This window comes from Rhinopithecus roxellana, chromosome 13 (genome assembly GCF_007565055.1).
Source record: "Rhinopithecus roxellana isolate Shanxi Qingling chromosome 13, ASM756505v1, whole genome shotgun sequence".
NCBI classification, from domain to species: domain Eukaryota; kingdom Metazoa; phylum Chordata; class Mammalia; order Primates; family Cercopithecidae; genus Rhinopithecus; species Rhinopithecus roxellana.
In genome coordinates, this window is record NC_044561.1 from 150,683 (window position 1) to 163,578 (window position 12,896).

A 12,896-nucleotide genomic window follows, 5' to 3' on the forward strand; every position below is an offset into this window, starting at 1 on the left:
TGGATTAGAAATCCATTCACATTATAAGAAATTTTATGTTTGTTGGTCAGCCATGGTGGCTCACGCCCATAATCCCAGCGCTTTGGGAGGCTGAGGCAGGTGGATCACCAGAGGTCAAGAGTTTGTGACCAGCCTGGCCAATGTGGTGAAGCCTGGTCTCTACTAAAAAAATACAAAAATTAGCCAGATGTGGTGGTGCACACCTGTAGTCCCAGCTACTTGGGAGGTTGAGGCAGGAGAATCACAGGAGAACCGCTTGAACCTGGGTGGTGGAGGCTGCAGTGAGCTGAGGTCACTGTACTCCAGTCTGGGCGACAAAGCAAGACTTGTCCCCCCCCCAAAAAAAAAGAAAAAAAAATTCACATTTGTTAGTTAAAGGAAGAGTTGCTAGATTCTTTTTTGTTGTTGTTGTCGAGATGGGGTCTCACTCCACTTGGCCAGGCTGGAGTACAGTGGCGCGATCACTGCAGCCTTGACCTCCTGGGCTCAGGCAATTCTCCTACCTCAGCCTCCTCAGTAGCTGGGACTACAGGCACATGCCATCACACCTGGCTAATTTTTGGTATTTTTAGTAGAGATGAGGTTTTGCCATGTTGCCCAGGCTTAGATTCTTTAAATTTTACTTCAATGGTAATAATTATTTTTTCAGTTTTTAAGAAATGGAGTCTTGCTCTGTCACCCAGGCTGGAGTACAGTGGCATGATCATAGCTCAATGCAGCCTCAAACCCCTGGGCTCAAGTGATCCTCCTACCTCAGCCTCCTGAGTTTCTGAGATTACATGCATGGGCCACTGCACCCAGCATAAATTATTGTTTTAAAGATTTATTTAACATAAAGTGAACAATTTAATGGTTTTCACAGAGTTAGACATCTATCACCACTATCGAGTTCTACATTTTCATCACCTAAAAAAGAAACTCTGGGCCGTGTGCAGTGGCTCACGCCTGTAATCTCAGCACTTTGGAAGGCTGAGGGGGAAGGACTGCTTGGGCCCAGGAGTTTGAGACCAGGCCTGGGCAGTATGATGAAACCCTGTCTCTACAAAAAGTACAAAAAAATTTAGCCAGGCATGGTGGCTTATGTCTGTAGTTCTAGCTACTTGGGAGGCTGAGGTGGGAGAATCATCCTGAGCCTGGGAAGTCGAGGCTGCAGTGAGCCGAGATCACACCACTGCATTCCAGTCTGGGCAACTGGAGTGAGACCCTGTCTAGAAACAAAAACAAAAACAAAACACAAAACAACCCAAACAACAAAAACCAAACCCCAAACCCCACAAAACTCTGTACCTGTTAGCAGCCACTCTCCATTTCCCCTGCCCTCAAGCACCTTGTAATCACTAACCTACTTTTTGTCTGTATGGATTTGCCTCTTCTGGACATTTCATTTAAATGGACTCCTGCGACAGCCCTCTTTTTGTGTCTGGCTTCTTTCCCTTAGCATAATGTTTTCAAGATTTATTCATGTTGTAGCATTAACTATTCCTTTTTTTTTTTTCTTTTCTGAGACGGAGTCTCGCACTGTTGCCCGGGCTGGAGTGCAGTGACACGATCTCAGCTCATCGCAACCTCCGCCTCCCGGTTTCAAGCGATTCTCCTGCCTTAGTCTCCCGAGCAGCCGGGACTACAGGCTCGCGCCACCATGCCTGGCGAATTGTATTTTTAGTAGAGATGGGGTTTCACCTTGTTGTCCAGTCTAATCTCAAACTCCTGACCTCGTGTTCTGCCCACCTCGGCCTCCCAAAGTGCTGGGATTACAGGCGTGAGCTACCGCGCCCGGCCTACCTATTCCTTTTTATGGCTGAATATCTTAATGTATGGATATACCATATTTTATCCATTTCATCAGTTCAATGGTAATGTATTTTTTCTTTTCAGATTGGGGGTCTTGCTATGTTGGTTAGGCTGGACTCAAACTTCTGGATTCAAGCGATTCTGCTGTCTCAGCTTCCTAAGTACCTGGGACTACAGGGAATGTGTCTGTCTCAGGCAATTCTGCTGTTCAACTTCTCAAGTACCTGGGACTACAACCACTACTGTGCCTGATGGTAAATTTTTGAACAGTCCTAAAACTGGTTTAACCTATACATTTTTTTTTTTCTTGAGATGGAGTTTCACTCTTATTGCCCAAACTGGAGTGCAATGGCGCAATCTTGGCTCACTGCAACCTCTGCCTCCCAGGTTCAAGCCTCCCAAGTAGCTGGGATTACAGGTGCACACCACCCGGCTAATCTTTTGTATTTTTAGTGGAAACGGGGTTTCACCATGTTAGCCAGGCTGGTCTCAAACTCCTGACCTCAGGTGATCCGCCCACCTTGGCCTCCCAGAGTGCTGGGATTACAGGTGTGTGAGCCACCATGCCCGGCCTGGTTTAACTTTTTCTTTTTTTTGAAATGGAGTCTCGCTCTGTTGCCCAGGCTAGATTGCAATGGTGCAGTCTTGGCTCACTGCAACCTCTGCCTCCTGGGTTCAAGTGATTCTCCTGCCTCAGCCTCCCGAGTAGCTGGGATTACAGGCATGCATCACCATGCCTGGCTAATTTTGTATTTTTAGTAGAGACGGGGTTTCTCCATGTTGGTCAGGCTGGTCTTGAACTCCCGACCTCAGGTGATCCGCCCGCCTTGGCCTCCCAAAGTGCTGCGATTACAGGCGTGAGCCACTGCGCCCAGACAACTTTTTCTTCTTTTTTGAGATAGGGTCTAGCTCTGACTCCCAGGCTGGCGTGCAGTGGCACGATCTTGGTTCACTGCAGCCTCAACCTCACAGGCTCAATAAATCCTCCCACCTCAGCCTCCCTAGCAGCTGGGACTATAGGTGTTACACTACCATGCTTGGCTAATTTTTGTATTTTTAGTAGAGACAGGGTTTCACCATGTTGCCCATGCTGGTCTTAATATTCTGGACTCAAGCAATCCACCTGCCTTGGCTTCCCAAAGTGCCGGTGTTACAGGAATGAGCCACCGTGCCTGGCTGATTTTAAGTTTTTTATCACCTACTTGTGTAAGAAGAATCTGAAGACATTATCGCTAAAAAGTCTGGAGCAGGTATAGTGTATAGGTGTTTCAGCCTGATAGCAGAAAACTCAGAGGTTCCCAGAAGTAAGCTCAAATCTTTCATTAACATTTTAAAAATTATTTTTTTGGGACATATAACATTTAGGATGGATGTGGTGACTCATGCCTGTAATCCTAGCACTTTGGGAGGCCGAGGCAGGCAGATCACTTGAGGTCAGGAGTTGAAGACCAGCCTGGCCAACATGGTGAAACCCCATCTCTACTAACATACAAAAATTTGCTGTGTGTGGTGATGTGTACCTGTAATCCCAGCTACTCAGGAGACTGAGGCAAGACAATTGCTGGAACCTGGGAAGCAGAGGTTGAAGTGAGCTGAGGTCACACCACTGCACTCTAGCCTGGGCGACAGAGCTAGACTCTGTCTCAAAAACACAAAACAAAACAAAACAAAAATGGCTGGGTGAGGTGGTTCATGCCACCCTATCTCTACTAAAAATACAAAAATTAGCCAGGCATGGCAGGCAGCTGTAGTCCCGGCTACTTGGGAGGCTAAGGTGGGAGAGTCACTTAAGCCCAAGATGGCTACACTTAGGATTCATTATATGGTTGACAAAGTTCAAATATTCCTAATTTTGCAACTTGATCCTATTTCCCCACAAAATCCATCCTTCATAAAATGTGCAGGGCTATAGTTTACAGTCTTGAGTACTATGCGGACTTTCTGGAGACCTTTCAGTCACTTTTGTGTCAACCAGTTTAACAGGCTGGATCAAATCCATCAGATTCTTCCTCTATAAGACTGATAAAATCATTTCAAGTTTGCTATCATGATTTTGAGACAGCAGCTAATGAATAGTTTGTAAAATATTTTGTAAAACCAGATGGTCTCATGTTTACACTAAACAGACTGTAAACTCTAGATTCTAAAGTAACACACACACACCATACACTTCTATATTGTTTTATAGTTTTTTTTTTTAAATGACAGTTACAAATGCTTTTCCCTTGATGGGGAATGATGTATCTACTTTCAGTGAATAGTAATGCCTTAAAAAGTAACAGCATTTTGTCTAAATTGAACTTACTATAATTGCACAAAAGTCATGGAAAGCATTAAGAAATGCTAGTAAAGATTGAAGTTTTCTCAGATTCTTGCGCAGCAACTCCAAGAAGCCTCAATCCCAGTGGGTCCTCTGATTCAAACAATAATGATGCTCGAACTCAGTGACACACAGGCAGAGAACAGCAGCACAACCAGGAGGACCTATGCAGTTTGTAACAGTGAAATTCTCCTCTACTGTTAAGGTTTAATGATGCATTCATTCATCTTTTCATTAGGAGCATAAAAAACACCTCAAATTATATTTTCTCAGGCTTAAAACTTGTTTTGGGCTATGGATTCTACTTCAGGAAACAACAATTAAAAAAAAAAAAAACCACAATCACACCATAAAAACCTCTTCTAAGCAGGTTCCTTCATGCTGCTACTGTCTGTTGGGCCTGCCTAATTTTCTTTTCTTTTCCTTTTTTTTTTTTTTTTTGAGACAGAGTCTAGCTCTGTCGCCCAGGCTGTAGTGCAGTGGCGCTATCTCGGCTCACTGCAAGCTCCGCCTCCTGGGTTCACGCCATTCTCCTGCCTCAGCCTCCCCAGTAGCTGGGACTACAGGCGCCCGCCACCACGCCCAACTAATTTTTTGTATTTTTAGTAGAGACAGGGTTTCACCGGGTCAACCAGGATGGTTTCGATCTCCTGACCTCGAGATCCGCCCGCCTCGGCCTCCCAAAGTGCTGCTAATTTTCTAATAGACACACAAATGAATTACATTCTCGGCTATCAGACACTAGTTGAGGGACAGCAGATAGGTTCTAACTCAAATTCTAACTGTTTTATTGGCAGCAGTTATTGGAAACACTGTTAAAAAGGACTCCAAGGTCACTGCTGGACTGGTGAACAGCTCACTGTGCTTTCTTCTCCATCTCTGACACCGGAACAGGAGGGGGAGAAGCAGCATTTGTGCTTCACATTTGTGATCTTTGTATTATTAACAAAGCTGAACAGGATGTGGGTATGGATATTTGGAAAGACATAACAAAGGTATATTTTTCTGTTTTAATGAATTGCAATGTCTTTATATGGAGGTTTAACATGTTTTATTTGGATCTTAATCTCAATTAAGACAGTACTTCTATGGTGAAGGTTGTTCCCTTTCTCACCTTACAAAAACTGAGAAAAAAGCAAGGTATTGAAAGAAGATGCACACAGAGTACTTTAAGTCACTCTCAGAAGCATATTCCTAACGTGGATACTATGATTATGAGAGGAGGTGAGTTCTCACTCCAGTTTTTCTCTTCTTTTTTATTGAGACAGGGTCTTGCTCTGTTGCCCAGGGTGGCATGGAGTGGCACAATCATGGCTCACTGCAGCCTTGACCTCCTGTGCTCAAGTGGTCCTCCCACCTCAGCCTCCTGAGTAGCTGGGACTATAGGTGCACACCACCACACCTGGCTAACTTTAAATTTTTTTGCTGAGACAAGGTCTCTCTATGTTGCCTAGGCTGGTCTCAGAAACTCCTGGGCTCAAGTGCTGGGATTACAGTCGTGATCCACTGCACCCAACTTTACTCCAGTATTTATACTGTTATGTTTCAAATAAAGAACACAGTCTGTTTCCTAATTATGGAGACAAAATAGTACTTCCTGAAATAAATACATAAAAGTATATGACACTGGATATCCAGATATGTTTTCTTCATTTAGATAGTATTGTTAATGATCTAACCACGTACCTTCAATTCAGGGAGAAAAATTCCAGTGGTAACATTTGAGTAATTTTTTTAAAGATTTTTAATAGGAGTGACTGGTAGAGATATTATTTATTATACTTAGAACTAAAGGCTCACCTGGGCACGGTGGCTCACGCCTGTAATCCCAGCACTTTGGGAGGCCAAGGTGGGCAGATTACAAGGTCAGGAGATCAAGACCATCGTGGCCAATATGGTGAAACCCTGTCTCTACTAAAAATACAAAAATTAGCTGGGCATAGTGGCGCGTGTCTGTAACCCCAGCTACTTGGGAGGCTGAGGCAGGGGAACTGCTTGAACCAGGGAGTCGGAGGCTGCAGTGAGCCGAGATGGCACCACTGCACTCCAGCCTGGGTGACAGAGTAAGACTCTGTCTCCAAAAAAAAAAAAAAAAAAAAAAAGACTTTGTCCCCCCCTCCCCCCCAAAAAAAGAACTAAAGGCTCAACACAAATGATAATTGTTCAATGTGATGGATATGCTAATTGTTCCGATCTGATCATTATATATTATATGTATCAAAACATCACTATGTACCCCATAAATATGTACAATTATATGTCAATTAAGCACTTTAAAAAGGCCGGGTGCGGTGGCTCACGCCTATAATCCCAGCACCTTGGGAGTCCAAGGTGGGCAGATTATGAGGTCAGGAGATTTAGACCATCGTGGCTAGCATAGTGAAACCCCATCTCTATTAAAAATACAGAAAAGTAGCCGGGCATGGTGGCATGTGCCTGTAGTCCCAGCTACTCAGGAGGCTGAGACAGAAGAATTGCCTGAACCCAGGAGATGGAGGTTGCAGTGAGCCAAGATCGTGCACTGCACTCCAGCCTGGGTGACAGAGTGAGACTCTGTCTCAAAAACAAAAACAAAAAACAAAACAAAACAAAAAAACCTGAAAAAAAAAAAAGCTAATATAAAGCCCTTACCTTAAAACTCTGAATTTATCTTACTCACTTTGTACCCTTACAAGTTTATGAACTTGCAAGGCAGTTGAAAACTATGGTAAGTCTTCAAGTCCCAGCTTTATTAAATGTAAGAGATCAGCAAACTTTAATCTAAATTTTAAGAATTTTAAGAAATATTTGGAAACATTTTATTTCTGAAGTATATTTTAATTATTTGGAAAACTGACTTAAGTGGAATGGTCATTTCCCAACATTAGAAAAATAAAATTATTTGATATCCAATAACAATAGCATTCTCTGTATAAAAAAAATAACTAAAGGGAAATGTGGGGTATGTCTGTGGCAAGGCTGAGAATGAATAAGATCACACACAGCACTGTGCATAATTATCTGCTCAACAAATCCTGAATATATCAGACAGCCCATAATATTGCTATGAGAAGTCTGATTCAAATGCTTAGCTGCTATAGTTAGTTAATCTGGGACTCAAAGGACAATATACCTCCAGAAGAATTCCACAACATGGCCAGGCGCGGTGGCTCACGCCTGTAATCCCAGCACTTTGGGAGGCCGAGACAAGCGGATCACGAGGTCAGGAGATCGAGACCATCCTGGCTAACACGGTGAAACCCCGTCTCTACTAAAAAGATACAAAAATTAGCCGGGCGCGGTGGCGGGCGCCTGTAGTCCCAGCTATACGGGAGGCTGAGGCAGGAGAATGGCTTGAACCTGGGAGGCAGAGCTTGCAGTGCGTGGAGATGGCGCCACTGCACTCCAGCCTGGGCGACAGAGCGAGACTGTCTCAAAAAAAAAAAAAAATTCCACAACAGCCTTTCTGCCTACTGGTAACATCTATAGAACTTGACTAGAATCTAACCAGCAGTCTGTTTCATGTCCAAGCATGCTGCCATACATACAAGCCACCTAGGCTTTTAGCTAGAAAAGTTTAGACCATAGACAATGATACAGGAGGCACGGTGGCTCGCGTCTGTAATCCCAGCACTTAGGGAGGCCGAGGCGTGTGGATCGTGAGGTCAGGAGTTCAAGACCAGCCTGGCTAACATCGTGAACCCTCATCTCCACTTAAAATACAAAAAAAATAGCCGGGTGTGGTGGCAGACGCCTGTAATCCTAGCTACTCGAGAGGCTGAGGCAGGAGAATCGCTTGAACCTGGGAGGCGGAGGTTGCAGTGAGCTGAGATCTTGCCATTGCACACCAGCCCGGGTGACAGTGCGAGACTCCATCTCAAAAAAAAAAAAAAAAAAAAAAAGATACGAGAAGAAAAGGAAATTCCTTATTCCTGGATTATAAATGAACAAAGGAAACACAATCCAAGGAAAGGGCTGTTGGGGGCACAGAGCCTGAGAAGTGAGAAGCCAGAGTTGTGGAGTTGTTTCCCTCCCCCTTCTTTTAAAAAGTAGCGCTGGATTGAGAAATTGGAGGGAGGTGGGAGGGTGGGTATGGGGGATGGAGACTCCAGCTGTGCAGCCTCCATTCTGAGAGCTGCTTAGATAAGGTGTGCAAAGCCAGGCATTCCTGGGCTAGCACTGTCAGGATATGATTTGTATCACTTTTGTTTTCACATTATCTGTCTCTTGAGGAAGTCACTGCCTGTCTGCTTTTCACTGTGTACCCTGGGTTTCCCTGGTAAGATAGGCAAACTTCCAGCACTGCAGAGATTGTTAATCCCTAGCTTGTGCTTCCCTAATACAAATTATTTTTTTAAGAAACCCTCAAATTTGTGTTCTAACAATTGGCATGCTTTATACATCTTGAGCTCATATCCAGGTTTAAAGGAGGTGAACATACTGGTTCTTAAAGCTTCCCTCTATCACAGAAGCTCCTAAATAAGCTATCTGTGGTAATCTAGCCCTGTTCACCTTGCAAATTGAGTTGTTGTATAATTGTATCCAATGTTTGTTTTTAAAGAAATATGACTCTTACGCCAGGTGTGGTGGCTCATGCATGTAATCCTAGCACTTTGGGAGGCTAAGGTGGGCGGATTGCCTGAGCTCAGGAGTTTGAGACCAGCCTGGGCAACAGGGTGAAATCCTGTCTGTACTAAAATACAAAAAATTAAAATACAAAAAATTAGCTGGGCGTGGTGGTATGCGCCTGTAGTCCCAGTTACTCGGTAGGCTCAGGCAGGAGAATTGCCTGAACCCGGGTGGTGGAGGTTGTAGTGAGCCGAGATCGCGCCACTGCACTCCAGCCCAGGTGACAGAGCAAGACTCTGTCTCCAAAAAAAAAAAAAAAAAAAAAAAGAAAGAAATATGACTCTTTACCACTGCACTCCCAATGCTAATATCAGAGAAAGATAGGAATCATAAGATATTTATGGGTATTTGGTAGATTCTGTATTTTGTTTCTATTAGCACTAGAGGAAATCACAGAGTAACAGGGGTACTTCTCTGAAAACTGGGCACCACTACTGTGACTCGTCAGAGTGACAGGGTAAGTAAGTAGAGGATCTGCTTCTGCGTAGCACAACAGCTACAAGGCTAACCCGTGAGGGTCAGTGCATCAAGAATCTATAGAGGGAGCAGGGATGTCTGGGAAAGAAATCATATTTTTTCTTTTCTTTTTATTAATTTTTGAAGCCATCATTAAGAAATCATCTTTAAATCGAAGAGAAAAGATGGCAGGATGTCAGGATTTTTTTTTTTTTTTTTTTTTTTGAGGAAGAGTCTCGCTCAGTCACCCAGGCTGGAGTGCAGTCGCATGAGCTCAGCTCACTGCAACCTCCAGCTCCCAGGTTCAAGCAATTCTCATGCCGCAGCCTCCCAAATAGCTGGGATTACAGGCATGTATCACCACACCCAGCTCATTTTTGTATTTTTAGTAGAGACAGGGTTTCACCATGTTGGCCAGGCTGGTCTTGACCTCCTGGTCTCAAGTGATCCACCTGCCTCAATCTCCCAAAGTGCTGGGATTACAGGCGTTGAGTCACTATGCCCAGACCTGATGTCTGGATCTTTAGTATATACATATACAATTTTCTTTCTCTTCCATTTCCTTCTTTATCAAGAATCTAAACACTTTCCAGGTCTCAGGCAGCCAAATGGGAAGAAAAGCTCAAAAGTGTTTTGTTTGGTAGGTAGCTAGTGTTGCTGGAACCTGGACTGTGGGTGACTAGTAAGACTGCAGGACACCAGTGCCCCTGAGGGCTCATATGGCTCCAGTAGATATGCAGGATCTAGAACAGGTAGGGAGGAGTTACAGAAGGTATGTATTGGCCACCCACAATCACCGACAGATGAATTTTCGCGTAGGCAGAGACCTTGGTAATTACCTAAAAATACAGGGATCACACAAACTTCTTATGATATTGGGTGGATCTCAGCAAAAGTATAGAAAGGGAAGGACTTGAAAGAAGAAGTGAAATTTCCGTATGTTTAAATGTGTTAACTGGAATGCATGGATATATGTCACTAAGACCTTTATGTTTAAAAATTAAAATTGCTCTGGTCATTAATTCTATAGAATTAATGTTACCAAAGCTGCAGTAACATACTATTCAAAAATTCATTTTTCCAGACTTCTAACTGCTTAAAACAAAAAAACCCCCCACACACGATTACATACATTCACACAGCTGCTATGCTCCCAAATGGAACACATATATTAATGCATACACAGAGACATTCAGAAAGCACACATGCAGGGCTGCCAGCATACACCCATCTTGAACCTGAGGTGCATGTGGGCCGTAGTGAAGGTCAAGAAGCCCGGCTGCATATCTGTTCAATGTCATTCATCTCTTTGGGACAATCTGCAGAAAGGATGAGAGGTGAGTCCTGAGTCACCACTACATCATCCTCAATTCGTACACCAAGACCCCGAAACTTCTCTGGGGCATCTCTGTCATCCTCTGGAATATAAATGCCTGTGAAGTAGAAAGAAGAACACGCTGTTCAGGAATGACAGTAACTGGGTGGTTTGGGGCAAGTAAGTTAACCTCTGGGTTAAAATTCCTTCCTCTGTAATACTGGATCTTTATGGTACCTACCTAGTAAAGCTGTGAAGATTAAATGAGATAACACATGTCAAAGTGCCTGGCATATAATGGTCAACACATGTTGGTATCACTACTAAAATTATTACTGTGGTTATCTATATTGGACTACAAGCTCAATACAACTATGGCAATGCTGATCACGATTCTGTCATATTCCAGTGGCTCAAGCAGGCCAGTAAAGTTACTTAATTAAAAAGTACGTCAATATATGTGGGGTACAAGCAGATTATATAAGTGCTTTCTTCCCCTGCCTAAAAGTCCCCTGGAAAAAGAGCACTTTGCAAAAATAAAGACAAAATATATTTAAACTGTATGAAAACAAACATTTAGAGATTATCAGCCTTGACAACTGGAAGCTGCAGAAATAGTCATTATAAGGTTTAAATATATCTGATGTATATAATATAAAGTAAAAGAGAAACTGAAAGGCCGGGCGCGGTGGCTCAAGCCTGTAATCCCAGCACTTTGGGAGGCCGAGACGGGCGGATCACGAGGTCAGGAGATCGAGACCATCCTGGCTAACACGGTGAAACCCCGTCTCCACTAAAAAATACAAAAAATTAGCAGGGCGAGGTGGCGGGCGCCTGTAGTCCCAGCTACTCGGGAGGCTGAGGCAGGAGAATGGCGTGAACCCGGGAGGCGGAGCTTGCAGTGAGCTGAGATCTGGCCACTGCACTCCAGCCTGGGCGACAGAGCGAGACTCCATCTCAAAAAAAAAAAAAAAGAGAAACGGAAAGACTTTAATGTATATTTGGAAAAATGTAGGAACCCCAGGTACCCTTTCTAATCATGAAGTTAGACACACACCAGGGCTTTTTATATTAAACAAGTTGTAAACTTCTTCCACTATCCTCACAGATCCTGCTCTACGATTAAAAAACAGAAAAAGATCAGCAAAGGAAAATGGAGTGCAGTTAAGGAAGCGCTTGTGTACCAACCAGATTGAACCAAACGATATAGCTATGGCCACAGATAGCAATGTATGACTGGGTTCAAAGGGTGGCATAAAAGACATTTCACAGCCATAATTTATATAGAGATTACAATACTTGAAATCTAAAATTTAGATGAGTTTTCAAAACAAAACCAGCATCAGTATTTAACCATCAACTCTGACAACATCAATCTTCACACACCACTGTGGCCACTGCTCCTCTTCAGAATCCTGCTCAGCACCCAGGACCATTCAAGTTAGGTAACGTATCCAATTGTTAGCTTTCTCTGAAGCTTACGAGGAAGGCGTTGGGTACTAATGAGTGGGATGGTGCTGGGTAGTTCAATGCAGCTTGCAGAGGTGTTGAAACTGAGAGCATAGTGTGTCTGCCTGTTTCTCTGCACGCAAGCACTGGGGGCTCTGGAAGCTTGAGCAGCCCCCAGCTACCAAATGGGAGACCAGTACAAACTGTCCCTGGGAAAGGCAGGATTTAAAAAGATTCATTTCTTAATATCTATTCATTTCTATGTATCTATATGTAGGAAGTATTCTCCATCAGTTGTTCATTGGAGGAGTCAAATTGAACAAATTGTGTGATGTTAAATAAGAATACGAAAGATAAATGTAAAATAAAATTATCTTCCACACTGGAGAGACTTTTTTTCCCGTCTCTTCTAACTTAATTACGTTGGTTGAAGTAAAAACAAACAATGTGGCTGGGCATGGTGGCTCAGGCCTGTAATTCTAGCACTTTGAGAGACCGAGATGGGTGGATCACCTGAGGTCAGGAGTTTGAGACCAGCCTGGCCAACATGGCGAAACCCCATCTCTACTAAAAATATAAAAATCAGCCAGGCATGGTGGTGGACAACTGTAATCCCAGATACTCAGGAGGCTGAGGCAGGAGAATCTCTGAACCTGGGGGGCCGAGGTTGCAGTGAGTGAAGATCACACCACTTCACTCCAGCCTGCGCGAAAGAGCAAAACTCCATCTCAAAAACAAACCAACAAACGTTTACCTCCTAGCACTATTATAACACCTCTCCTTACCTGGCTCAATTGTGATTACCATCCCAGGCTGCAGAGGGAGAGAACGCGGCATGTCTGGAGTGTCATGGACATCCATCCCGAGGTAGTGGCCAACATGATGAGGGCAGTATTTTCGAGCAGCCTGGAAAAGATAATTATCACAGTATCATTAGAGCAATGACCTCTAACGGGG

The 12,896-nt window shown here is 43.8% G+C and overlaps 1 protein-coding gene across 1 annotated transcript in view; it reads right to left on the bottom strand.

Annotated features, from left to right (window-relative positions):
* Positions 1-10,321: 10,321 nt before the first annotated feature.
* XPNPEP3 (X-prolyl aminopeptidase 3) overlaps positions 10,322-12,896 on the bottom strand; it is a 70,615-nt gene continuing 68,040 nt past the window's right edge. Inside the window, exons 9-10 of the mRNA XM_010377647.2 lie at positions 12,725-12,845; positions 10,322-10,608 (exon numbers count right to left, since the gene is read on the bottom strand). Of these exons, the coding sequence (XP_010375949.2) occupies positions 10,442-10,608; positions 12,725-12,845 (288 nt within the window). The 3' untranslated portion in view covers positions 10,322-10,441. The remainder of the gene's footprint in view (positions 10,609-12,724; positions 12,846-12,896) is intronic.